Source organism: Sceloporus occidentalis, unplaced genomic scaffold (assembly GCF_023333645.1).
Source record: "Sceloporus occidentalis isolate IW3139 unplaced genomic scaffold, rSceOcc1.0.p SCAF_155, whole genome shotgun sequence".
Taxonomy (NCBI): domain Eukaryota; kingdom Metazoa; phylum Chordata; class Lepidosauria; order Squamata; family Phrynosomatidae; genus Sceloporus; species Sceloporus occidentalis.
Genome location: NW_028317135.1, coordinates 1,264,777 through 1,290,718, shown reverse-complemented (window position 1 = coordinate 1,290,718; position 25,942 = coordinate 1,264,777). Strand labels below are relative to the sequence as shown.

The 25,942-nt window shown below is 48.7% G+C and overlaps 3 protein-coding genes across 3 annotated transcripts; 1 reads left to right on the top strand and 2 right to left on the bottom strand.

The window, feature by feature from the left end:
* Positions 1 to 960: 960 nt before the first annotated feature.
* Positions 961 to 3,893, bottom strand: LOC149280487 (m7GpppN-mRNA hydrolase NUDT17-like). The gene is made up of 8 exons (XM_089500480.1): positions 3,819 to 3,893; positions 3,392 to 3,514; positions 3,094 to 3,277; positions 2,853 to 2,878; positions 2,436 to 2,528; positions 2,054 to 2,152; positions 1,607 to 1,743; positions 961 to 1,123 (listed from the first exon to the last, which is right to left on the bottom strand). Exons 1-8 carry the CDS (start codon positions 3,891 to 3,893, stop codon positions 961 to 963), a joined length of 900 nt encoding a protein of 299 aa, XP_089356606.1.
* A 2,801-nt stretch (positions 3,894 to 6,694) lies between these two features.
* On the bottom strand, positions 6,695 to 12,427 carry LOC149280486 (DNA-directed RNA polymerase III subunit RPC3-like). Its single transcript, XM_089500479.1, has 14 exons — positions 12,281 to 12,427; positions 11,785 to 12,040; positions 11,509 to 11,700; positions 11,283 to 11,365; positions 11,095 to 11,199; positions 9,515 to 9,607; positions 9,322 to 9,402; positions 8,930 to 8,981; positions 8,744 to 8,804; positions 8,233 to 8,383; positions 7,935 to 8,036; positions 7,569 to 7,618; positions 6,914 to 7,063; positions 6,695 to 6,776 (listed from the first exon to the last, which is right to left on the bottom strand). Exons 1-14 carry the CDS (start codon positions 12,425 to 12,427, stop codon positions 6,695 to 6,697), a joined length of 1,605 nt encoding a protein of 534 aa, XP_089356605.1.
* A 911-nt stretch (positions 12,428 to 13,338) lies between these two features.
* LOC149280485 (E3 ubiquitin-protein ligase RNF115-like) lies at positions 13,339 to 22,303 on the top strand. The gene is made up of 9 exons (XM_089500546.1): positions 13,339 to 13,416; positions 18,545 to 18,603; positions 18,997 to 19,054; positions 20,406 to 20,614; positions 20,696 to 20,767; positions 20,883 to 20,952; positions 21,219 to 21,312; positions 21,595 to 21,710; positions 22,184 to 22,303. The coding sequence occupies exons 1-9, from the start codon at positions 13,339 to 13,341 to the stop codon at positions 22,301 to 22,303; spliced, it is 876 nt and encodes a 291-aa protein (XP_089356672.1).
* The last annotated feature ends 3,639 nt before the right edge of the window (positions 22,304 to 25,942 follow it).

Genomic DNA, 25,942 nt, shown 5'->3' with positions numbered 1-25,942 from the left:
GGCACCCCTGTCTCGATAAGCCCACCTCTGAGCGTGTCGGCAGTTAAATCGAGCCAGGATTCCCATGTTCTTGTTCGCTGACAATATGTCTCCTGAAATCCAGAGCCGTGACGTGTCACAGCTCCAGAAAGCGATACGTTCTTAAACGCGATCCTAATTTCTTTTCTGATCACCCGTCTGCTCCCTTATCCTACTCATACCGTAGGTTATGGTTACGCTGCTTCCAGTCCCATCATGCAGAATGGGTGCCATTGGAAACATCTAGTGGTCTTGAGCGGGGCTACACCTAGTTTCTGAGGATGCCTTCGGTTTATACTGTGATAGTAACGGAGAAAGTTGTGCTGTGATTAAACAACTTATTTCAGATCTGAAATTGGTCCCTTGCATTCCACCGGTTCCTGTCGTTTTGTATTTAATATATGGTTCCGATGTATATTACCCTTTTTGTTTTTTCTTAATTATTTCTTGTTCCCGATACTTTGTATTTACACAACGAATTGTACAGAGATTGATACAGCTATATATTTTTTTTTTTTTTTACGTGCATACATGAAAATACTTCCAAAGATTTCCCTCTTGTACGTGTTAAATTAAATGAAGCCCCCCCCCCTTTCAGTTCCGAACTTCACACCGATTCCTGTTCCCATTGGAGGTGAAGGGGTTAATCTCTGTAGGATAACGGCACTGCCATTTAACCGTATTTAAGTATACAGTGTTTTCTGTTCGCGTGTTGCCGCTTCTTTTTTACTTTTTAGTAGACGTAGGAGATTTGATACAGGCCGTTTCTGTGAGACTCTTCCACGGACAAACAGAAAAAGCGTTAACGGAAATAAAACATTTTATTTATGCAAGGTTTCCCCGGTGTGGTGTGTGTGTGCGCGGCCGTCAGCGGGACTGTTCCCTGCGAGAGCCAGGACCGATGGGATATATAGGCTTATCATGGGTTAGTTTGAATCTACTCTACCAACCCTGCCTGGGCAGCGTGTCCAGCCACAGCCTCAGCGCGTACTTCGTGCCGGTGCTGACGCGTTCCACGTCGTCCCCGTCCGTAGGCGCTGTGTTCAGGAACGTGGCCGCGTTGCAACTGAGGTGCGTCAGGGCGCCGGCGTTCACCTCTGTGATGCTGTAACAAGAACGACCGCGTCAGATCACGTCTGTCATAAAGATCTAAACGCTATTAGGGGAAATCTAATCTAAATGCTATTAGTGGGGCTTCTCTGACTCCAAATAGCAGGATTTAAACCATAGGTGCGATAAGGATGCCGTCTCAGGAGCCGTATGCATGTTTAAATTCCCTCTACCACTTCTGCTGGAAGGCTGTTCCACTTGTCTACCCCCCTCACAGTAAAGTAAAACTTCTCTCCATTACCCTGGTTCGATTACAGCCTCTTGTTGTAACATTTTTCTAACTTTGTCCATTGTTAAATCCCTTTATGTAGTTAAATGTCTCTACCCCGTCCCCTCTGTCTCCATGGATTCCCAATTACGTGTCCATAATTACACCCCGCACCTAACTCCATAGCTTTATGGTTACCGGAAGCACAGCTGGAGGCCGCAGATAAAATTATTATCCCCTTGTCACTGTCTTATGATGGCTATAACTCACCCCACTGTGGCTGGGAGGTCAGACAGATCCTTCCCACAATCCTTTGCTCCGTCCTCCGCCGACACTATACGTTCTGCTAGATGTGTGTCCGTCCATGCGCAAGCGCTCACCTCCCGCTCATCTGGGCACAGTCTGTCCTGTATGGCATTTAAAAGGATTTATAGTTCCAGACCTTTCCACGGAAGGCTCCCTGAGAGAGGGAATCGTGTATAACGTACATCTGTGCTGCAATGGAAATATATGGACCTCTATAATGCGCTGGGGAAGCCTAAGCATCCATAAAGGGACCACGGGAATGTGTGCGGGGAGTAGTCGTTACAGTTACTAGAGAGAGGTGTAGATCAGGAGTAACGTGGCCCTGGGGTCTGGCGCAGAGATGCCCCATGCTGGGTCCTTGCTGGTGGTCCCATCGTGAGTCTTAGATACCGAGAAGCCCCTCCGTGTTACCTGCAGCTGCTGATGCGTGTCGTTGGTCAGAACGAGAAGGTAAGCGACAATGTGGTGGCGGCGGGGCAGACCTCGGCTCAGCAACGGAGGGAATGCAGACTGCGGAGAGAAGAAATTAAGAGGCAAAGGATCATGGGACTTGTAGTTCGTCGACTAACGGAGAGCTGAAGAAAGTCTCACGCAAGGCCTGGAAACCATGATGAAAATCCGTTATTTAGTATTATCGTAGGTACTAAATAAAAAGCCCCCTTTAAGGGGATATAAAGAGATTAATGCTCTAGTCTGGGGCAGTGATAAAGAATGTCCGACTACAAGTCCCAGCATCCTTGGTCACTGAATCCTAGGAGAAGAGGACTGTGTCCTTCAGCCTCGGTTCTCTTACCTCCCAAAGTCCCAGCATGCTCCAGGTAACGCTTCCATGATGTAGCTTCAGTCCAGTCTCCTCCTGCAGCTCCCGCAGTCCTGCTTCCAGCAGCTGAGTAAAAGAAGGAGTATACCCACGGCACGGTCAGAGGCGATGGCGAGGGGCGCGCATGAGACAACTCAGGGTCATTACGGTAAACGATATACGTTACGGCCCTCGGCATTTAAAAGGGGAAATAACAAGGCAAGCCGGCCCAGACGGGGTATCCCGGAAAACAAAAACATCGGGCTCCTCGTCAAAATGTTAATCCGAGCGTCTCGGTCAATCATTCCCAGTGACGCCCCTGGCCACTTACAAGGAAAGCCGAAGATTTATCATGACAAGAAGACGACGCGGGGTAACAAGAAAAAGGTTTGTGATGCTACGTCCTCCTACCTGCTCTCCTGACTCAATGTGACCTCCTGGAAAGGGAAAGGGAGAGAGAGAGGGAGAGAGGGAGAGGGATGAGCGCCAGGAGAAAAGCCACATCCCTAAATCGGCTTTTTTAGTGAAATGTCTTCCTCTCAAACACATACTAACACTCTGGATCACACTTCCAGATTCCGTGTACAAGACTAACGCTACCAGGTCTGTAACATTAAATGCAGAGAGACACTGATACGGAGAAGAACTGTACCTGGTGGCACCCAGACGTTAGGGAAGATACCGAGGCTCTTGGACCTCCTGGTTAGCAGAACCTTTCGGTTTACGGACTGAACAAGCACGGCCACCCCAACATCCACTCCGCGGCTCTGGACCTCTTCGGGGAGTGAGGCGACCTGGGACGGGGTGATGTTGCTGATGGGGCAGAAAGCCGGTCTCTGTGGACGAGGACAGCAGGAGATAGGGCGGCACGGTCAGAGCGGGAGGCCGATGCCGGCAGCCTGCGGCGCTCCGGTTGTAAGTTATACACCCCCCTCCTGTGACCTGCCTACCTGGAGCGGCACACGGCTGGAATTACTGAAGCTCTGGTCTGATATAACGAATCGGTTCTGATCCAGCCCGCAGTTTACGATCACCGTGTTCTCCTGACTCCCGGAGAAGAAGCCGGTTATACTCTGAAACACAGAACCCCTTAATGCAGCGGCAGCTCAAACTCATCGTCTCCAAACTCCCCAAGTCGGGCGACTCCTGTCTAATTTTTCATGGCTTTATAGTCAAGGAGCTGATTCTGCGGGACTGCTTTGCATTTTAACCCAAAAGAGACTCTCGAGCAACCTAAAGCCTTCTCTGGGCACCATTAACGAGGCTCCTGCGTGCCCGAATCATTATTATTATTATTCTATGTTATAGATTCTATAGCACTAAAGCTTCTCCCGTATCCAGGTGCCCACAGAAGACGCTGAACGATTAACTGCTTACCTGCAAAAACCCAGCGCCTCGCAGCACAGAATTCTCCTTGCTCAGATAAACAAGAACGCGCTTCGCTGGCTCCATTTTGTGCGGGCGCGGGCAAATCAGATCGTCTCACCGGTATAACCTAAGACGAAAGACAGTTCATAATATATTGCATATATATATATATATATATATATATATATATATATATATCTATCTATCTGAAGAAAAATACATGAGTAACCCCTATAGTATAGATACACCGCTGGCACGGCTTCTTCTAGGTTTCCAGTACATTGTACCGGTGGTACCAGTGGGTCCAGTATATTGATGGCCCAAAGGCTAAGGCAGTAATTAAACGCCCAATACGTCCTTGGGACCTCAGTATAAGCTATTTTTGATTATATTTCACTCATCGACCAAGGAAGCAAACTCGTTCAGGTCATCTTCTTACTGCGCACACTCACACCATGATATCTGTAACATGTGGCTTCTCAGCCGGGAACATGAACCATGAACCCACTACCCTTCCGCCTTCATGATTATGTTCGTTTCAGGAAGTGCCGCTTGCTATCCCAGAATCCTCTGTGTTTGGTAAAGAGAAGGGTGCCCCCTGGTGTTCAAATAGCACGGTTTTCTGTTTTTGTCCAATACGCTCTGATTTACTCAAAAAGCGTGGAAGTGGATATTAATGAGAAAAATACTGAATATAGAGCCGTCAACAGCACAAAACCCACCTGGTTTGTTATTGGGTAGGGCTCATCTTTACAATTCTGTGCAAAAAATATCAATAAATATGTGATTGAACCCCAGGTGCCCCAACGATCACCGTATATACCCAATTTTTACATTTAGGGGTATTTATTTATTGCTGGACTTCTGTGATTCTCAACGAGTTCCAGCTAATAGAGGAGGAATACAATGTATCGGGTCAAATAAAAAACAAATGTATCCGTAATAAAGGAAACGATGTCGGACATAAACTCGTTTTACTGAAACAAAACTACAATCAAGTATCGCCGATGATATTTTTAAGGAAATGACTTGGTAAATTGGCCAATGGGGATTTTTATAATGTCACTGACTGGTGGATCGACCTTTAATGGCGTTTAAAGCCAATACGCACGTTGCTTTTTCAGGAGACGTTTCTGCGAGGACTTTGTAACCCCAGCGGATGTCAGACCACCATGACAAACCCTGCAACTGATGGGGAGCTGGTACATAACATAAGGATCTGTTACCACGCCATGGGTACCCACTGACAGCACAACAGTGTAAACGCTAAAATATATTTATATAGATATAATATATATATACTGAATGGGCATCGTGTTATTATATTACCCAGTGTATGTAACGTTAGGTCCTCTATTTTCTAACATAACACTATGTGTTACGCCTTGCAGATTTACTTTACGGCGGCCTCCAGGTGTCCCCCACCAGCAGGGTGGCAGCCTCTTCCCCCGGTCACAATGGGTAACCCGTTGCAGTTATTTCAGATTCTTTTTGCGTAAGATTTATTGCTCCTCCTGAGTTCAGTTATGTAACCTCGGCCAGACCCCGACAACCTAATCCTTGACAAATTACTCATTGACCGAGCTGCGCGGTGACGCTCCAGTTCCCGTTGTCTTCAGGGGGGAATTTGCCGTGAACTCCTCCAGACCAAGTTTCTAATGAAGACAGCCAAGCCCTGAAAGTTCTCGTTCATATTAACATTGAACGCTGCGGGGCTTGACTCGCTGAGGGCTCTTGCCGAGGAGTTGCGACCCAGCTCACTTTTCCCGTGAGGTTCTCTGTAAGGATTCCGGAGGGTGAATATAACCCACTTGTAATGTAGGGGACGTAGTGGAAAAATGTTTTTTTCAAACCAATAATGGCTCCTGTGGTTCAGCGTTATACAGAACTGAAACCTTAACAGTTTTGGCGGCTACAGAGACAAAATGGGTTTTATTCACTGAACAGGGAGTTTGCAGAGCGTTGAACGTTTCATCGCCCCCCTATTACATTATGGGGGGCTGAGCCAGGGGAGGGGTTCCTGCGGGACAGACTGAGCTGGCCCTATATGAGGCTATATTACCCCTATATTATGGTGAAATCAACGAGACACAAACAGAATTTCAATGTAGATCAGCCCTATTCAGCCCATTTCTATTCGACGTTAGTCCTTGGTCTCCTCTTAGACTTACAATAGCTTAATTTGACTATATTAGATCCCTAAATTAACTACCCGTTACATAGGGCCGGCTCAACCCATCCTGCAAAAGCTCCTTGGGATCCGGACCTTTATGTAACGAAACATCACCTAAATATGTCACGCTAGCAGATGTATAGATATAGAGAAAAGAGAGGTGTATTTATACTGTTCTGTCGCTTGTGACATCATCATGCAGCCACGTATGTAAATGAAAACTAAGCTCATCTGCATAAGCAGCCACATGGCCATATCACAAGGAGGACCTACATAACAAAGCTTTTTTTCCCTCTTGCTCTATACATATGCTTGGAATGCCATCACGACAGAGAATTCTCCCCCTCATCTACAGACATCTACCTCAACTTACAATAATACATCAAGGTTCACAGTTTTCTTATGGACCTAACTTTCCAGATCATAAGAAATCTTGACGTGCGCCTACCTGGTATGAAGTCGATGTGTGCCCCCTAGCTTTCTCCTATCATCTTGATTCAGGATCATATTTCTGAGGGATCATCACTGCACTGGCCTCTATCGCCTCTGCTGGGGAGCTATTCTACGGATCTACTCTTGGTGTTTTCTTTCTAGCTGTGCAGGAAACGACCAACGTGGTATAACTTGCTTTATTTCTTTCCAATGTGGAATAACAGAGTCAGACAGAAGGTAAAGTTTTGTTTTTAGCAGCGACACAGCGGTGTTCTTTTGGTCAGCTTTTGATCTTTGTGCTGTTGATGTAAGATTCTAAAATAAAGATGGTGTCATCGACATTGATCTCACTGGCATCCAACCTGGGGAGAGAGAAAGACGGGTCCTTTATCTGGGTATAAAATCAAAGTGCTCAATGTTTTCCTGAATGCCCAATGAAAAGTTAACGTAACAGCTAAGCTCTTCCTTCTTTAGTATTCGCTGAAGGCGCGCACGTTACCTGTTAACATTGCGTCTCAGGCTGTCAATCTGCTGGCGTTCCAGAGGGGTAATCATTTCTTCTACCTCCTGCAGCTGGGTGCCCTCTGCCCCCGTGGCTTGCATAGACGCTATGATGGCCTCGATCCTCTGGGATTTCTCCAACAGGCGTCTGGAGAGGACAGTGAAGAACCATGAGGGTGAAGCCTGAAGTGCCTTTTACTGCCCCCAGGGAACGCTTAATTCCGACCGGTACTCACACAGCACAACAGGCAAGTCTACCACCTTGAAATGAGAGGTTGCCAAATAAATGAACACTTGTTTAATACGGCATTCGTTGTTTAGTATTAAACTAAAAGAGGGAGTTAGCCTTCCAGCTCATTAATCTCACCCTGTGTTATAAAAGGTCAGCGCTGGCAGGTTTCTCTCGTGAAAGCTGGCCCTGTATAATGTATAGTACAAAGAGGGAGGTGATATTCAAGATATCGCAGGCAGAGGCAGCTCAGCCACTCCTGCAGGGTGACGTTAGGGAGATGAAACTGCACCTCTCCTGCTAACTCTGGGGGTTGTTGAATCCTGTGATGCCCTGAAACGGATCAACATGGCCCAGGAGCGGCTGCCTGGGGAAGCGTAGACGGACAAACCTGACGCAGGAGCTGCTCGAGGAGATTACTCACTTGTTTTCTTTGGTCTCAAACTGTCTTCTCTCTATCAGGTTGGACACAGTCTGAGAAATGGAGGAATTTTATATATATGACTTTCAGCATACAATGCCAACAGCGCAAACACTTGTGCCCCCAAGCCTCAGTAAATCCCTCATTTTTTCTTCTTGTCTAATGGAATATTTGTATTCTTCCTTTGCCACTGCATTAGCTTAAATTATACAGGGAGAATTAAGGACATTATTAAAGATACAATTCATTGCGTGCATATAATAGAGCTGTTAGAAAGCGATTCCTTGATCTCAAACGGTATTTAGCTGCAGCATTTGGCCCCCTGGTGCCGGGTAATTTCACAGACGCCTGCGTACGAAACATAAGTACCTTGTAACATTTCTGCAGCAGCATGCGAGCCGTGGGCAGGGTATTCACTGCATACAGGTAGAACGTGCGTGACGGCGCGTGATCTGGGGTTTTGGGGATTTCCTGTAAGTCAGAGAATTGAAGCGAAAGCGAGTCACAGCCGATCCATTCACATCACGCCGTGACCTAGAAGCTGGATCTGTTTCTATGAGACGGCAGAGGCCACACAATCACTGTTACTATTGCACCTATTTCAGTGATAGCCGGTAACCGAGGATGTCCGGTTATCTGTGGGCTCAGGCTTTCGGGGGGCACTTACCTGCAAAGAGACCAGGTTTACAGACAGCATCCGATACAGCATGTCTTTGGCTTCTTTGGCAGGGATCATAGCAAAATCCTCCACTTGTTTCTGTTCCAAGTGCCTCTTGCGAAGAAGGAGGCGGAAAATCCTGGCGCACCTGGAGCCGAACCTGCGCAGAGCCACCATTGGCAAGTTTGTGTTAGTGGGGGTAATTTCATCTCCAAAGTTCCTTTCCCTTATTTCCTGGTCCACTACCTATACCTTCCCACGTAGCCTGTCGTGCCACATAGCCTTTGCCTGACGGGAGCCATCCCTGTACCCACTTAGCCTGGCCGTCCGACATGCCACCACTGAATGCTAATCACAATATATTTCTTATGTACCCGAGGAGGCTTAACTGTACAGAACTACAAAGAGAATAGTCTCAGGCTGTACGATGGATCCTTCGTGCTCATGCTGTTAGGACAGACGCCGGGAAAGTCTGCCCTGAGCCAATTACCTATAATAGAGAAATAATCAATTATCTTACCTCTCCTGTACAACCGATTCCAAATTTGAAGTGGCCAACGTAGCAATCGCCTTATGGAGATCTATTGGGGTAAAGTTAAGTAACCAACAATAACAGGTTATCAACGGAATCAACATCTTCCAGCTTTATGGAATAGAATTCACAATTCACACAATAGTCCATCTAATTAGAGAAAGAAAAGGATACTGATGACGAACATTCCTCCACCGCTGTCTCCGGACCGTCCGACAAACTCCAACTGAAACAAAAAAACGAGGAGACACCGATTACAACCCAGCGGGGTAATTGGGTAAATAATGAAGACCGACTGTGGATTAAGCCCACGTGGGTACACCGATGGAGTGTAAGGCATTGCACAGGCTGAAACGTTGGCACATCTGTAGGGGATCTGCTCACTCAACAGCACTGGGATACATGTTGGCATTCTTATACCTGTTTCTTTCAATAAAGTTTGTTTTGTCTTGAAAGCATTTTGCCTCTGCTCCAATTATTCAGCTGTGGCACCAAAGACCTTTACTCCGCTTTTACTAAATGCACTGTGTTATAAATAATCCTAAACATTAAATAGCAATGGGTACCGGGTCGTCTGCCAGCAGAGTCAGGTACTGGTCCAGCACTTGTTTGGAGATATTGTATCCGGCCGGCAAAGATTTGAAAATCTGCGAAGCCAAAAGGACATGTTACAGCGTTACGTGGCTTACGGGGAGCACATCGAAGGCACGGACCTATCAGACCCCATCTTTCTTGGGGTCCTTTTAAGAGAATACCAACCTCGTTGGAGGACAGTGGATGGGTGTACGCAGCGCTGGAAGACGTGGTCACCTCACTCATTCTCAGCATGGTCCGGACAATCTCACTGCTGGTCTGAAACACAGAGGGCGAAGCCGACGGGAACAATTTTAGACATTTCGTCCGCTCCAACAAAAGTCTTACTTAGCGAACATTAACAGTTCAACAGATGCTTCTCGTAAACGTAAGGGAATTTTTCAATATTTACAAACTGAGGAAAATCTGCCTTTAACCCCTTCGTGACAAAGGCTGATTTTACTTTTTGTACCCTTCTTGACAATGGCCGTTTCAACATTTCTGCGCTGCTCGTGTTTAGCTGTAATTTTCTTCTTTCCGGTTATATACTGTTTATATGACATTATTTTGAGTACAGTGATACCCCATATGAATGGGTTTGCCTGGCTGTTTGGGGGCAAATGGGCCACATTTGGGGCATGCGCATTTGTCAGTGTTGAACTGTAATATTTGATGATCCACTGCCCATGCCCTATTTGGTACATCTTTGAGCCGGGCCATTTCAGTGTGCCCTATAAAACCATATATTTTTGAAAACTAGACACCCCAGGGTATTTTAACTCTTTTGCATGCACATTTTACCACCAGCAGTTTGCAGTAGTATTTATTGTGTGTATTTTTCCCCACACACCTACTTTATGTATGAACTTACAGCTCCTGGTATATGTCGTTGTCCCACGACACCCCAATATGCGTTCAGTACAGTGATACCCCACATGCATGGGTATGTCGGGTTTTTGGGGAACTAAAAGGCCCCATTTGGGACGTGTACATTTTTCCAATTGGAAATTAGATGTGTGGCCATCCTTCCCTCCGTGTTAATTGGGACATTGTTGAACCCGGCCACTTCATCGCTTCATTTTACCCCATCAAATCATATATTTTTTGAAAGTAGACACCCCATGGGGACTTAATATGCCAGTATTCTAACTCTTTCCATGCGAGAATTGTTTGAAGCTAATATATATATTATTTTTTATTTATTTTATTTTATTTTTTACATTTTTTGGAACTTGAAGGTTCCCCCTGATGGTGACATCAGTGGGAAATTATTTTTACATTTTTTATATTACTGTTTTTTTTTTTTAAACTATTTTTTGCTTATTATTATTATTTTTTTAATTTATTTTTAATAATCACACTGTGATTAGAAAGCTGGACTCCACTGACTTGCATGGTTGAATGCAGTACCTGTATTCAACCTGCAAGTAGAGCCCGAGTTCTCTAGAGGGTCTGGAGACCCTCTGGCTAACTTTTTCAACTTCATTGTTATTTTTACAGGGCGGCCGCCATCTTGTGGTTGGCGAAATCACTTGCAGTGGCGGTTGTGACCGCTCTCCGGCGTGGTCACAGCCCGTCCTGGGGTGAGTGTTTAGTGTTGCTGAATGCCTCCTGATAGAGGCATTTCAGCAACACCATTGAAGTTTAGGAGGTGATGGTTGATCGCTTTCTGCACCCATTTAAAATCATGACGGTCCTGGCACGTCGATTGTCATTAAGGGGTTAATCCACAAATTAATGCAGAAGGGGGAGGCATATTCTCGTACCTGGTCCATTTTGTTGGACACGGCGCTGATGATCGCTTGGTCACGGAAGTGCTGGTGAAAGCGATCCATGTTGACCTGCCAGTATATTCCTTCATCCTGGTCGGACTGCGGGCGGAAGACGCGATTAATAGTCGGGTATTCTTTGGAATGGACAGATAAGGATACGTTGTGATGGATGATACATTCACCTCTGCCCCGGTATCTTTCTTTATCCGCTTCGCTTGACTGCTGCCTTCATCCTCATCCGATGACCTCCGCCTCTTGCCTCGCCCTAGAAAGCCCAATAAAGTTTAACAAACTCTAACGGCAGCCATTCCATACAAATACAGCCGGACCGGTTAACCCATTTAGCGCCCATTTCTCTGGTGCGGAAACCTTCTGAACGTTTCTCGTGCTTAATTGCTTTTCACCTACCCAGCAGGGTGACTCTGGGGACCGTGAACATCTCCTTCTCGTTGGTGACCAGGGACGGAGCTACCGGAGGCTTGCCTTCCGCTCCTTGCATCATGTCCGCTTCGGTGAGACCCGGACATCTCTGTACAAAGTGTGTGTCTGCCAGACGTGTGAACATTGCGGACACCTCGGCGTAATCCATGCTCTTCCCTTCTGTGCAGACAGAGGCACGGCATTACATGACATCTTTAACGCAGATTTAACTGCACCGTGTAAGTTATACGAGCCAATGCTTACCTTCCATGGACTCCGTCAGTCTGTCGGCCACTTTTTTCACCACGGCGCTCAGGGTCATCATCCCGTTGAGCAGTAATTCCTCCACGATCAGCTCTCCGGTGTCACCGTACAGGGTCTTCGTGGTGTAGATGTACCGCGGGTACCGGAGGATCCGCAGGCAGCGGTGGTAGTGCGCACAGTACTCCACGAAGCCGCGTTTGTGTAACTGGTACGACACTAGGTTGTGTTGGATTAGAACACACAGAGCTTTTTTCACCTGGAAGGAAAGAAACATCCAATATATCGTTAGTTACCAGAACGAAATCAATGTATCTGTTTTAACAGTTACCGCTGCAATTATTCTTAACAGTCCTTTACATCACTGGCCTCACCTCGTGGGTTAATGACCTTCCTGTTAACCCATTACATGCTTGAGATCTGCCTCAAGAAAACACAAAGGTTTCCAGGAGCAGGGGTTAATCTGGCAACCAATTCACATAAAAAGCACAAGATTTACCTGATCCAGGGAGGTGCCGGTGTCCTTAGCGATTACTCGTAGAGGCTGCTTGCCGGTCCGGATCAAATACGTTCCCACCCTGTCCACGATCTCTCCGTAATGCTCTCTCAGCAGCAAGGAGCAGAGCGCAGCCTCGGCCTGAGTCATCCTCACCCGCCTGTACCGGAACATGTATACATATATTATATTATATTCCCACAGTACAGCTATCTCCATATTACAGCATATATCCTCACAGTACAGATACCTCCATATTACAGCATATCCTCACAGTACAGATACCTCCATATTACAGCATATCCTCACAGTACAGATACCTCCATATTACAGCATATATCCTCACAGTACAGCTATCTCCATATTACAGCATATATCCTCACAGTACAGCTATCTCCATATTACAGCATATATCCTCACAGTACAGCTATCTCCATATTACAGCATATATCCTCACAGTACAGCTATCTCCATATTACAGCATATATCCTCACAGTACAGCTATCTCCATATTACAGCATATATCCTCACAGTACAGCTATCTCCATATTACAGCATATATCCTCACAGTACAGCTATCTCCATATTACAGCATATATCCTCACAGTACAGCTATCTCCATATTACAGCATATATCCTCACAGTACAGATACCTCCATATTACAGGACATGGCGCCTTTATATTGGAAAAATCACCTCATATTACAGGGCACACTCACAGGCCAAGCACTCACTCTCAGTTTGTCAACTCCACTCACAAGGCTCCAGTTCCTGTCACCTAACATTCTAAAAAAAAAACGTTAACCTCCGCTCCCCACCGTCCCCCGTCTCTAACGGCTGCACTCACCCTCCGATAACAAAACACCTCACAGCCCGTCAGCTTCTCTGTGTTGCCCCAAACCGAGTACTGATTGTGTATATTGTCAATAAAGCTAGTTGACACTCCTTGGTGGTGGAGGGATAGAGCGGCGCCCAGGCAGAGGTACTCGGCTTGCGGTCTTACTGGTGCTGGAGGACTGACGTGACGTTGGGCAGCAGCAGGAGGAGAGCGGGCAGGAAACATGGCGGAGGCGGCGGCTGTGTCTCAGCATCGCTTTTTCTGTCATCACTGTAAGGGGGAAGTGAGCCCCAAGCTGCCGGTGAGTATCCCGGGATTGGAGTGAACGGTTAGGGGTTCACTTCAGGAGTCAATCTGCATGATAGGAGTGGTTCTCCCTGGGAGATGGGGGTGTGGATGTATTAACACAGTGTTGACGGGGGTTGCTGCCCCCCCAGGGTTTAAGGAGAGGGTAATTGTTACTCCCAGGCCCTTGGTGTGGAGATGGGACATATGGGGTCCTGAAGGGGAGCTCTGCGTCCCCATGGGCCTGATTTAGGAGGCTCTTGGTGTGAAGGGGTTCATTTTGGGCCCCAGGCTCCTGGTGAGAAGGGGGTGGGGGGTATATTTTGAGCCCCAGGCCCCTGTTATCTTGATAAAGAGATGGAGAGATCTGTGGCCCCATGATGTCAATTTGGGGACAGGAAGGGAACTGTGGCCCCGTTTGGGGTTATGGATCCGGTGGGCGGCGGGGGGACTGATCGCGTTATCTGGTAATGCTCCTGTGAAGCGATTGATGGAATATGTCACCGTCGGTGATGTGCTGTCTGCGGGTTGACGGTTGCCGCACACGCTTCCCGCTTATAATATGTGGCTTCCTTGGCTGTAGCATGGCGCCGGCGTCACTGATCGCGCTGACGGCATGTGGCCCCGGCAGTTGTCACACCGCTCCCGCTGATCGTAACCTGGCGTCGGTGGCTGGTGATGCACGGCATCCGCTTCGGCAGCCTGACAGTTGTCATGGCCTTTCTCGTTGGTGATGTGCGGCCGGGCTTTGGGAAGTCGCACGCTTCCTGATGGTGGTACGCGGCAGCCGCTTCGTTATGGTGGCCGGTCTGGCCGGTGACTCTTAAGGGTTCTCTAGAACACAATTTCGTGGTTATTGCCGTAATATTGCAGCGGTTGGAGATATTCCGTGTGTGATGGTCGCTGGTGCCGCCGTCCTTTCCCCGGGGCATCTATGTGGGCTCTGTACCCTTTATACCCCCCCATGGTGCGCGGGTAGGTCACTAATGGATTTAATTAAACTAATGGTTTATTAAGGTTCATTTATATAGCTCTGGCATCACAATCTACTGTCTTATAGTATGGTGAGCGTGGATCTGCCTCCCAGTAGAAGTGGTAGAGGGTAATACAGCGAAGTAATGTAAACACGCATGGGATAGACATATTAAGGTCTTTACAGCGGTAGAAATGGGCGAGAAACTAGACGAGGCGCCTTATTTCCTGTGTGTTAACCCTTGTCGTTCCAGGGCTCTTAGCTTTCATAGATAAGAACACCAGGTATAAGAACTGCATTGGGGTGATGAACGCGTCAGTCACGGCCGCCAGCACGCTCACTGAGTAGCCAATCGGAAGGAGAGATAGAATATTTAAATCCCCGCGTGTAGTCAATGCCGTCACGAGAAACTCTTTTAACTGATCTGCCCGAGCAGCTCGGGCGCATTCTGATAGGAGAGTTTGAACGCGGCAACCGTTGATTAAGGCATGCGCAGCTTCGCAGGCACAGCATTGGGACCCCCTTCAAATAACTTGTGGAAAGAGACCGTTGGATGCGGTGTGACTTATCAGGAAAGCTGTCCAGTGTGTTATCTACACCGGGGGGGGGGGGTCACAGACTCCCAGCACCAGAAGGGAATTCCGCAGCTGCCTCATCAGGCTTCTCAAACGCCCCGGGGGGTTCTGGGAAACATCAGCCCTTTATTCACACCCTTGTTGCCCCTTTAATATACCAGGAAGTGGTGTTCTTGCCTGACTGCTCCTTTGGGTTATTGCTCCTTGCGTAGGGGTGTCCAGCCGATGCCTCCACCGCTCTCTCCGTAACTCCCACGATGCTGCCCGGGCGGGCGAGCGATGAACCAAACGTTAGCTTTAAAGGGTGAGAACCCCCCAAAAACATATTTACCCCAAAAAGGATGCATTGGTCATCAGTGCTGGTAGATCTTTGGAGAGGCGCTGGAATAAAGAGCTCTCCGGTGACCCCGTTTATTAACAGAAGCGTACAAAGAGCGAGCGGGAAGAGCGAGGAGTTCATAGACGGCAAAGGGAGGGATTGCTTACAGCGAGGGCAGTAAAGGTGCAGAATCCGCTGCCGAGAGAACAATCGGGGCTGTTGGGTATCTTTATCGCACATGCGTGTTGTTAACGTGCATGTTTATATGTGCAGGTCGCAGCCTCCCGTCTAGTTCCATGCTGACTTCAGAAATCTTATACATCAGCTGTTTCCTGGATTGCGTTGGCTGGCCCTGCGTTCAGGAAGTTACTCTGTTCACATGATATAACTATACACTATACAGGGCCGGCTCAGCTCTTCACAGCACAGCAGTGAACGTGATCAGATAATGCTGCCTCTGCCACGGGCTGCCACTTATCTCAGCTTCCATAAGAGGAGCTCAGAACCAGCTATACTGATCTATAAAAGGGAGGCTGATGTCACTGTATGGGGTTGCTTCCGCAGAGCTTTATCATGGAGGTCACTGAGCTGGCAGTCTATTAAGAGAATGCGTTGTTGTACCTCCTCTGCTGGCCAGCGGCTTAAGGCGAGTTTTGGCCGATGCCGAATTCTTGGATTCTGTTGGAGGTGACGCCTCACAAATGTCATACTGTAAATTTAGGTGACTGACTGCCGATTATTCAAACCCATGACAAGGACACTAAGGAATCTAAGAGGTGGCTGCCAGTCCCACTTTCTTAGCTCCTTTACTTTTCTACAGTACCATCTCTGCCCAAAGGCTATTCCATGCATCTCTTGTTTTTCTAAGAATCTCAGGACACTGTGTGGTAGGGGTCACAGAACGCCCTTGGTGTATTTCTTTAGTGTATACGTACGGTGGCGCGTGTGTGTGTATACGTACGGTGGCGTGTGTATACGTCCGGTGGCGCGCGCGCGCGTGTGTGTATGCGTCCGGTGGCGTGTGTGTGTGTGTGTGTATACGTCCGGTGGCGTGTGTGTGTGTGTATACGTCCGGTGGCGTGTGTGTGTCTACGTGCGGTGGCGTGTGTGTGTCTACGTGCGGTGGCACGCGTGTGTGTATACGTACGGTGGTGCGCGTGTGTGTATACGTACGGTGGCGCGCGTGTGTGTATACGTACGGTGGTGCGCGCGTATACGTACGGTGGCGCGTGTATACGTACGGGGGGGGGCGCGCGCGTGTATACGTACGGTGGCGTGTGCATACGTATGGTGGCGCGCGTGTATACGTACGGTGGCGTGTGTATACGTATGGTGGCGCGCGTGCGCGTGTATGTATACGTACGGCAGTGTGCGTGTATACGTACGGTGGCGTGTGTATACGTACGGGGGGGCGCGTGCGCGTGTATACGTACAGTGGCGTGTGTATACGTACGGGGGGGCGCGTGCGCGTGTATACGTACAGTGGCGTGTGTATACGTACGGGGGGGGGGCGCGCGCGTGTGTATACGTACGGTGGCGTGTGTATACGTACGGGGGGGGCGCGTGCGCGTGTATACGTACAGTGGCGTGTGTATACGTACGGGGGGGGCGCGTGCGCGTGTATACGTACAGTGGCGTGTGTATACGTACGGGGGGGGCGCGCGCGTGTGTATACGTACGGTGGCGTGTGTATACGTACGGGGGGGCGCGTGCGCGTGTATACGTACGGTGGCGTGTGTGTGTATACGTACGGCGGCGCGTGTGTGTATACGTACGGCGGCGCGTGTGTGTATACGTACGGCGGCGCGTGTGTGTACGTGCGGCGGCGCGTGTGTGTATACGTACGGCGGCGCGTGTGTGTATACGCACGGCGGCGCGTGTGTGTATACGCACGGCGGCGCGTGTGTGTATACGTACGGCGGCGCGTGTGTGTATACGCACGGCGGCGCGTGTGTGTATATGTACGGTGGCGTGTGTGTGGATACATGCGTATGCGCACACACATTTAAGGCTTATTCCTGTGCGGACGAGAAGCCGGGCTAATGATGCAGCTCTGGAAACAGCCCGTTTTTATTTATACCTCTCTGCCCGGTGTTAACCCCCCCCGGGGTGTTTTGTTGCCCGGTGACGCGGGGTACTTTAATAAATCCCCCCCCCCCCCCCCCCCCGCGGAGGCTCTATAAATAGCGTCTCTGCGGAGAAGACCCCGCGCCGTCCGCCTTCGCTTCCTTATTTTAATGAATATTTTTGGCTGAATTGGGTAATCCGAACGTTACGTGTGAGGAGGGACTGTGGAGAAGATTAAGGGAGATTCGGCAGCAGCAGCAGCCTTAACCCGTCTTCAGATGTTAACTCCGAAGCTTTATTCCTAATTAACCGCAATCTGAAGCATTTAACCCTACGGGTACCAAAGCGAACGAGGAATACAGAGATTTAAATGAACTATACGTTTCCCTCTGGGCATAGATGGGGGGTCATTGCCCTCCGTTGTCTGTAGCTGTGTGGAGTAGCCACCCGGCAGAGCCGTTAAACGCCAGCTCTGATAACAGTAGGCGGACTCCCTAGTAGGATTGGGCTCTGCCCCTCCGGTGCTTTAATACCCCGTGCCAGGCGGCTGAGGACGGGTGTCGGGTATCCCAGAAGGCGCTCCGGAGGCAGTTGCTGCTTGTGTCGCTCGCCAGCCGCTGTTTACCTGCCTGCCGGCAGCACCGTTGCTGCGCACGGGCAGAATGTCTGTCTGTACGCTGCTTGCTTAATAGATTGACGCACAGATTCTGCCCCCGGGGGGTTTCCTCGCTCCCCTCACACAAGCCGCTGGGGGTACGTTCCATCTATTTAGATAGCGCCGGCAGATTCCGTGGCGACGTTACAATCATTTAAAGGCTTGCGCAATAATAAGAAGCAGTGGCGCTTCGCGTTGCGTGGTACACAATGATCCCGGTTTGCCCCCCCGTGTCGGGCAGAGCTCTATGTGTTCAGGCGTTGCGTGTGGGCGCGTCTGGCCCCCCATGTCGGCGTGGAGCTCATGAACCTTGACCCTTGCCGGTTAACCCTCCGCACCCCGGAGTTAGGGGTGTCGGAAGAAATAATGTCATCCTGTGGACGGGTTCAGCGTCGGCCCCCTGTTAACGAGCCCCGGCCCCCTGTTAACGAGCCCCGGCCCCCTGTTAACGAGCCCCGGCCCCCTGTTAACGAGCCCCGGCCCCATGTTAACGAGCCCCGGCCCCCTGTTAACGAGCCCCGGCCCCCTGTTAACGAGCCCCGCTTTGTGTTGCAGGAATACATTTGCCCCCGATGCGACTCCGGTTTTATTGAAGAAGTGACGGCGGACTCCAGGTAAGTTACCCCGACCCCTGATCTTTATACGCGGTTTTGCCGATTGGTGCTCCCCGGCGGCGAGAGGAGCCGCGTCTCCACTTCCCTCTGCTCTGTAACAGTAATCACTCGGAGAACGATCCCGCCGGGCACAGGGCATCCCTGCGCCCTAGCGCTGTATAACACAATCTCTCTAAGCTTGTCTGTTGAGTCAGACCACAAAACCCCGACTTTCTTCCCTTTTTTCCCGCGATCTCTTTGTTACAATTAATTTTTTGAGCGTCGCAAGTGGCGATAAACGTTGTTTCGGGTAAACGTCTTGAAATCAGGCGTTCCCGTGATAAAGTTTGGTGACCTTTGCCCTGGGCGGAGCAAACTCTCCGTAACGCTCTTATTTTTTTTTTTTTCCTGCAGTTTCCTCGATTCTGGAGGAAGTCCGACGGAAGACAATGCATCGACGCACTTCGCAGAGGTGAGTGCGCTTCTCCCGGCCGGACCCCTACACCTCTCGTAATACCCAGCCCTGCTGTTAAAGCCCCCGGTATCCCCCCCCCCCATGCACTGGCAGTTTACTTCTTGCATTACGTGTCTCTCCGCACGTAATGCCCATTCTCTTCCCCCTCTCCACCATGAACGCAGTCTCTCGGTATAAAGGTGCCTCCACTGGCTCATATAAGCTGTAGGGTGTGGGTTGGGGTAATTACTGTACCCGGGGGCTGCCTTCCTTTTACCCTTTATAGGAATAGCCCCAGCTCCTGAAGCCCCAGCCTGGCCCGGGGGGGGGGCAGTATATTTTTGTGACTTTTATGTTAAGGTGTTGAGGTTCTGATCTCAGCGTCACGAGGATGGGGCTGCTCTGCGGGGCCGTTGACAATCACATGTAGTCAAACCCGTTGTGCAGGTTCCGGGTGTTTATGAAAAGACAGCAGCTTGTATTATAAGTATCAAAAGGGGAAAGCCCCCCCCCCCCCCCCCGGGGTAGGTCATCAGGGGTATTAGGTGCCTCTTCCTCCTTGTCCCGCGATCATAAGCTCAACGTGCTGCGTGTTTACCAGCCGAGAAAGTGTTTTTATCCTCGGTGCAGTCTGATAAGACTTTGAGGAGAGATTAGATAACGGTAACATTGTTACAGGAAATGGTTAAAGTAGGGGCTTTGTCTTTTAAATGGCGCGTGCATCGCAGGTCCCGGGGAGCAATGCATGCTGGGTAACGAGATCTCCCGATAAGCGCCGGCTGTTCTGGAGATGTCAGTTACCCCCCGATCTGCCCCATCAGTGGTTTCTCGGACCCCCCGTGTTCACTGATAACCGGTTGAGCGGCAGCCGGGATGAGGCGGTCTCGTTTTACCTACAGATAGGGTGACAGACACCTGCTGCTCGCGCGCCGGGTAATACTCCCAGATCCCAGGGCGTAGATAACGCGAGACGCGTGGGATCTCCTGGAGCGTGTTATGCGATCGTCGGTGTCAATATGCGGTATATCGCACGAAAGCGCTGCCCTTAACGCCGGGGAGGGAGTCCGGTGTATAAAGGTATGGCGGACGCACCTTCGCCCGGCACCCGAGCGCGTAAACATGATAGCGTTTGGGGCGCGGTATAAAACTCTTAGATTATTAACCACAGAGCAGATGGACCTTCCCCATCCGCCATAGTCCTAAAACGAAGCATTCGCGTTCCCTGATGCCGTTACGCCCCGTTTTACCGGCTCTCGTGCCAGCGCCATTTCCACGGCTACGTTTTATTTGTCGCGCGGCACACAGTCTTTAGCATCTGCCCCCGCTGGAGGGCAATCTTCTGCCTGCTAACCATCTGTGTCCTCGGCAGCTTTTGGACCATTTAGACCACACAATGTTTTTCCCCGACTTCCGAAACTTCCTGAACAGCAGCTCTTTGGACCAAGATGGCAGAGACCACGAACGGGGCCACCAGGCCCACCCAGACCTGAGGGTGACTCGTCGGCCTCCCCGACAGCCCATGACGAGGTACAGATCCCGCGCCAGCTCGCGTCCCGACCGGAGCCCGGCCATAGAGGGGTGCGTACTCGTCATTGCTGTTCCCTCTGCCCTCGGGGTTATCCTGGATTTGTGGTTCATGTTTATTGGCGTCTTTTACAGGATCATCCAACAGATCTTCGCCGGTGTCTTCGCCAACCCACCCTTGCCAGGCGCACCGCACCCGTTCTCACTGTGAGTACCCTATTAAAACAAGGGGTGATAGGAGTGGGAGCTCGGTGCCACGGTTTGCGTGCGGCACGCCGGTGGCCATGTCTCGCTACGATAACGCTTCGTGTTATTTAAACAGCGGAATGTTGCACTCGAATCCCGGAGACTACGCTTGGGGCCAGAGCGGCCTGGACTCCATCGTCACGCAGGTAAGAGACCGTTAATATCTCGCTTACAGAAGTAAACCCATTATAAAGCCACATTAAGAGCTCGTAACATTCATATGCCTTCCATCTTTTGCTATATCTGGCCCCCGAGGACCAGAGGTCGGAGATGGCATTATTGGCCCTGTATTCACCAATCCCCTTTGTTATCCGTATTATTACTCGCTCTGACTTATTCATCTCCCTCTTTTCAATGTTTACGAAGCGTTGACAGATTTGGAGCTCATGAATCTGTCCTCTTCCTCCTGCAGCTTTTGGGTCAGCTGGAAAACACCGGCCCCCCTCCAGCCGACAAAGACAAGATCTCCTCCCTCCCGACAGTAACGGTCACTCAGGCGCAAGTGGGTGAGTGCAGGCGGGACACCGCCAAGCGATCGCGCTCCCATGAGTATTGTAAACAACCCTGCATGTGAAAGGGTTAATATGATGTCATACCAAACATCCCAAGGCAGCCTTACATAGATCTGCATGCTTCCAGCTCTCGCGGAGCTTCTCCTCCCGCGGAGCTTCTCCTCCCGCGGAGCTTCTCCTCCCGCGGAGCTTCAGGAAATGTTGACTCGCTGCTGTGTGTTATGGAGTCTCGCTTCGCTAATGGGGCTTTTTTCTTTGCTGTCCCCTCAAACGTAGATATGGGTCTGGAGTGCCCGGTGTGTAAAGAAGATTACGCGGTAACGGAACACGTCCGACAGTTACCCTGCAACCATTTCTTCCACGGAGACTGCATCGTGCCTTGGCTGGAACTGGTGAGATCGCCTTCGTGTTTACACGGCCTTGGCGTGGATACGCGCGCTGTGGGGCACGGCGGTCGGCCTACTCGCGTTTGTCGCCCAGTAATGTATACAAATCCATATGATGCCAAAAAATGGCTGAAATTTCCAGAAAATAGGGAAAAACCCCAATTGATACCCGTCGGTAGTTGTATTTGTTTTCTAAGCCAGACCGTAATTTCTTATTCATGTTTTTGCTACGTGATTTACGCTTAATAGGAATACATTACAATCTTTTTTGCAGCCCTGGACTCGGGTATTTATTTATTCTTAGAATTATTTGGAACGATAGTCCGTAGCTAAATTAGCAGCTATATCTTCGCTTACCTTCTTTGGGTTATGCTCAGAATATACCCCCGAGTGGCCATCTGAGCGCTCACGCAGCGTCATTGAGGCACCTCTACGGTCCGTACCCCACGGTGCTTAATACGTTTCTTTCCCTCCCGCAGCACGATACGTGCCCCGTGTGCCGAAAGAGTTTAAACGGAGAGGACTCGACGCGACAAGCCCCCGGATCTGAGCCGTCCTCCAGCGGCGACAGCCAAATGCACGACCGATGGACCTTCTGAGGACCTCAGACCTGCCTTTCCCGCAACCTGTCAAATGTGTCGGAGATCGGAGCAGCCGCCGTGCGCTGCCTCACTCCCAGATGTCATCTAACATCCGAGGAATGAAGAGCTCCAACAGCCAATCCTTGCTTTGCTCTAAAATAATAAGAATAGACCTTCTTCGTTCTTGTCCCACGTGAGCAATGATGAGAAGCCCTCTTGGCTGTTTTTCCAAGAAATAAGGACAATTTGCAACTCTTGCCACCCATTCTTCTGCCTTGCGAGTGAAAGGATACATAATAGCGCGTTTATGTTAGAGGAAACATCTTCTCCACCCCTCCTCAGAGGAACACGAAGGATGGCACGGCAAATGCGGTGTCATTACTCTGAGCCATCCAAACCGCCACCCGAAGGAAGGACAACGATGAGCCGTTTTTATATTGGCTGGAGAACAGAATTAACCGTATCGACAAGTCCTGCGTGCCTGCAGCGGACAAAACAAAAGCTTATTGGGATGAATCGATCAAGTATTTACACGCTATTGGGGGGGGGGGGGGTCCGTTCAGTTTTAAGGTGCCTGTAAGAATCTGGAACTCATCTCACGACCCTAATAGTCCAGCAACCGGACATCAAGTGCTCCCTCGCCGCCATATTCCCTCGACTGTTTCTAGTGCGAGAGGTGGACCATCAGGTTTTCTTTGTGTCTCGTTTTTCTTTGCACTTAATTTTTGCACCCCCCCCATCCATCCAAAATGTCCCATATTTAACTCCAGCCCAAACCCCACCCCACTTGGTTCTTTTGTGTATTGAACATAACAGTAACATATGAAATATCAGAAAACCTAGAATTGATTAAAAAAAAAAAGACTGATGATTTGTAAATTAAGATAAATTTGCTGAGATATCCAAAACCAGTCACTTCTTGTGTTGTTTGTGTGTTGATGGGAAATCATCGCGTAGGTTTTATTGTCGTGTACGGTGTGAATCATTAATTACACAGAATTCTGCACTCTGGATTTTTAAAAAAATAAAATAAAAGTATATAATAAGAGCTTGGAAAGGCTTGGCCCGATGGGACGTGCAAAGGAAATGGACTCGTCCTATAAGTGAGTCTGAATGATCAGCGGGACTTATACATCGCGGTAAATGATCAGCGGGACTTATACATCGCGATGAACTATCAGCGTGACTTATACATCGCAGTGAATGATCAGCGTGACTTATACATCGCAGTGAATGATCAGCGTGACTTATACATCGCGGTGAATGATCAGCGGGACTTATACATCGCGGTGAATGATCAGCGTGACTTATACATCGCGATGAATGATCAGCGTGACTTATACATCGCGGTGAATGATCAGCGTGACTTATACATCGCAATGAATGATCAGCGTGACTTACACATCACGGTGAATGATCAGCGTGACTTATACATCGCGATGAATGATCAGCGTGACTTATACATCGCGATGAATGATCAGCGTGACTTATACATCGCGGTGAATGATCAGCGGGACTTATACATCGCGGTGAATGATCAGCGTGACTTATACATCGCGATGAATGATCAGCGTGACTTATACATCGCGGTGAATGATCAGCGTGACTTACACATCACGGTGAATGATCAGCGTGACTTATACATCGCGGTGAATGATTAGCGTGACTTACACATCACGGTGAATGATCAGCGTGACTTATACATCGCGGTGAATGATTAGCGTGACTTACACATCACGGTGAATGATCAGCGTGACTTATACATCGCGGTGAATGATCAGCGTGACTTATACATCGCGATGAATGATCAGCGTGACTTATACATCGCGATGAATAATCAGCGTGACTTATACATCGCGATGAATGATCAGCGTGACTTACACATCACGGTGAATGATCAGCGTGACTTATACATCGCGGTGAATGATTAGCGTGACTTACACATAATGTATTCCTTACCTTCAATTCAAATCCTGCCGGTCAGTTAGGGTTACGTTTCCTACACGTCATTTAATAAAGTAGCAAAACTTATTTTATTTTTTTTATTTCGTTTACATTTTTTTTTTATGTCTTTCACCGGAAGTCAATCGAACCGGTGTTCCTCTACTAACAATTTAGGCTGTTTGAGTATTAAGGAAATGAAAGGGGAGCCGTCACAGCCTTTAGCGTCACCATAAATTCTTTTATTAAAGCTGCCCGTAGCTTGTGCTTTATTTTGCCAGTCTGTGTAATTATTTTTTAAATTAACAATGTAAGTCAAGGCAAGCAACAATTTTCTTTCCTTTCTTCACCCCCACCCTTATGAAGGCTGTCTGAATCAATCAGCAACCTAACAATAGCGGAGCGATAACTTTACGGGGAGGAATAATCAGGCAGATCATCAGAACAGGTGATCAGCGATGGCTGAGTACCTATTTAAATCAACAGAAGGTAGGGTTTTCTCGGCAGCTGGTGGACAAATCGTCCACCAGCTGCTGTATTGTGAGTAAAGTCTCGGAGGGCTCCGATTGGAATAATCCGTGTAATCTCTGATACTTCGAGGGTCTTTCTTACTAGTAAGTAGAGCTCGGGACAGCGATAATGTTTAATAAAATATTTATTTACAGAAAAGTACAAAAAGAATAAAAGACCAAAAATATCTTCATTCTGACAAAGAATATTGCCAGATCGGTCCTTGTCTGGGGGGGAAAAAGTTGGAGATAATTCCTAATGACCACAAATCATAGCGATGTTACTGAGCTTTTTAAGACCTTAGAGGGTCCTTCTACGCCTATCTGAAGAAGGGACCTCTGAGTTCGTGGTCTACCATGGAGAGAAACATTGGTCCAAACCGGCAAAGAATGGGCAAGATGTATCAGACTAGCTGTGATCCCCAAGGAGACTCTGGGGCAAAGTCGTAAGGCCAGTACCAATTAATTGGATGCTGCTTCTGGTTGGACCATCACGATGATAACATGGCTTTTAGAGCTTGTTTGATGCCAGCTGAGCCATTATTATTATTATTAAAGAAAAAATAATGGCATTTAATTTTTTGCCCAAAAACACGCATCCTGGGTGTTGGTTCCAGCAGTAGAATTTGTACAATGTGTGAAACGTGTGATAACTTATAGGAATATTAATCGATAACAGGAACACTTATTTAAAAGTTCTGCCCCCTGTCCTGTTTTATTTGCCCTGAACGCATTTGTTGACCGTTTGATTTTGTGGAGGCTACTTGTGATAATGATGATGATGATGATGATATCATGGTAAATAATAGGATGTTTAGCCCTAAACAGTTGAGAGCAGCATCAGGGCATCTCCTGGTAGAAGGAGATGCCACGTTCTGTCCGTAACCGAGTGTGTTCCTGTATGTTTTACCCTTAGCGTCCCATTGTTTTGTTGCGATTTCTCTTGTGCCTACTCCTTTCCGTCGCAGTTTTTTCTTTTGTCACCAGGAATTCCAGATAAATATTTAGCTCCTGACCACAGTTTGCCAGCAGGGTTGGTCTGAAGGTATCTCACCTGCTTCTTGCAGAGGTCTTAGCATGAGTCGGTTTCGTAACAAACGTCCGTCCTGGAGAAGGACAATTCTTTTTACAAAGTTCTTCATGTTAGATAATTAAATTAGGTTTCATTACTGTAAAATCTCAGTAAGTCCAGAAAGGGTGTCTAGCG

Bases quoted from the DNA above. Each gene is read 5' to 3' on its own strand.
- LOC149280487 (XM_089500480.1), bottom strand. From the start codon at position 3,893: ATGGAGCCAGCGAAGCGCGTTCTTGTTTATCTGAGCAAGGAGAATTCT. The intron at 2,529-2,852 runs GTAGGAGGACGT...TCTTTTACTCAG, and splicing joins ACATTGAGTCAGGAGAGCAG to CTGCTGGAAGCAGGACTGCG. The intron at 2,153-2,435 runs GTAAGAGAACCG...TTCTCTCCGCAG, and splicing joins GCATGCTGGGACTTTGGGAG to TCTGCATTCCCTCCGTTGCT.
- LOC149280486 (XM_089500479.1), bottom strand. From the start codon at position 12,427: ATGACTCAGGCCGAGGCTGCGCTCTGCTCCTTGCTGCTGAGAGAGCAT. The intron at 8,037-8,232 runs GTAAGTGCCCCC...TCTGACTTACAG, and splicing joins TAAACCTGGTCTCTTTGCAG to GAAATCCCCAAAACCCCAGA. The intron at 6,777-6,913 runs GTAACGTGCGCG...CTCTCTCCCCAG, and splicing joins CTGAGACGCAATGTTAACAG to GTTGGATGCCAGTGAGATCA.
- LOC149280485 (XM_089500546.1), top strand. From the start codon at position 13,339: ATGGCGGAGGCGGCGGCTGTGTCTCAGCATCGCTTTTTCTGTCATCAC. The intron at 20,953-21,218 runs GTAAGAGACCGT...TTCCTCCTGCAG, and splicing joins TGGACTCCATCGTCACGCAG to CTTTTGGGTCAGCTGGAAAA. The intron at 21,711-22,183 runs GTGAGATCGCCT...TCCCTCCCGCAG, and splicing joins TCGTGCCTTGGCTGGAACTG to CACGATACGTGCCCCGTGTG.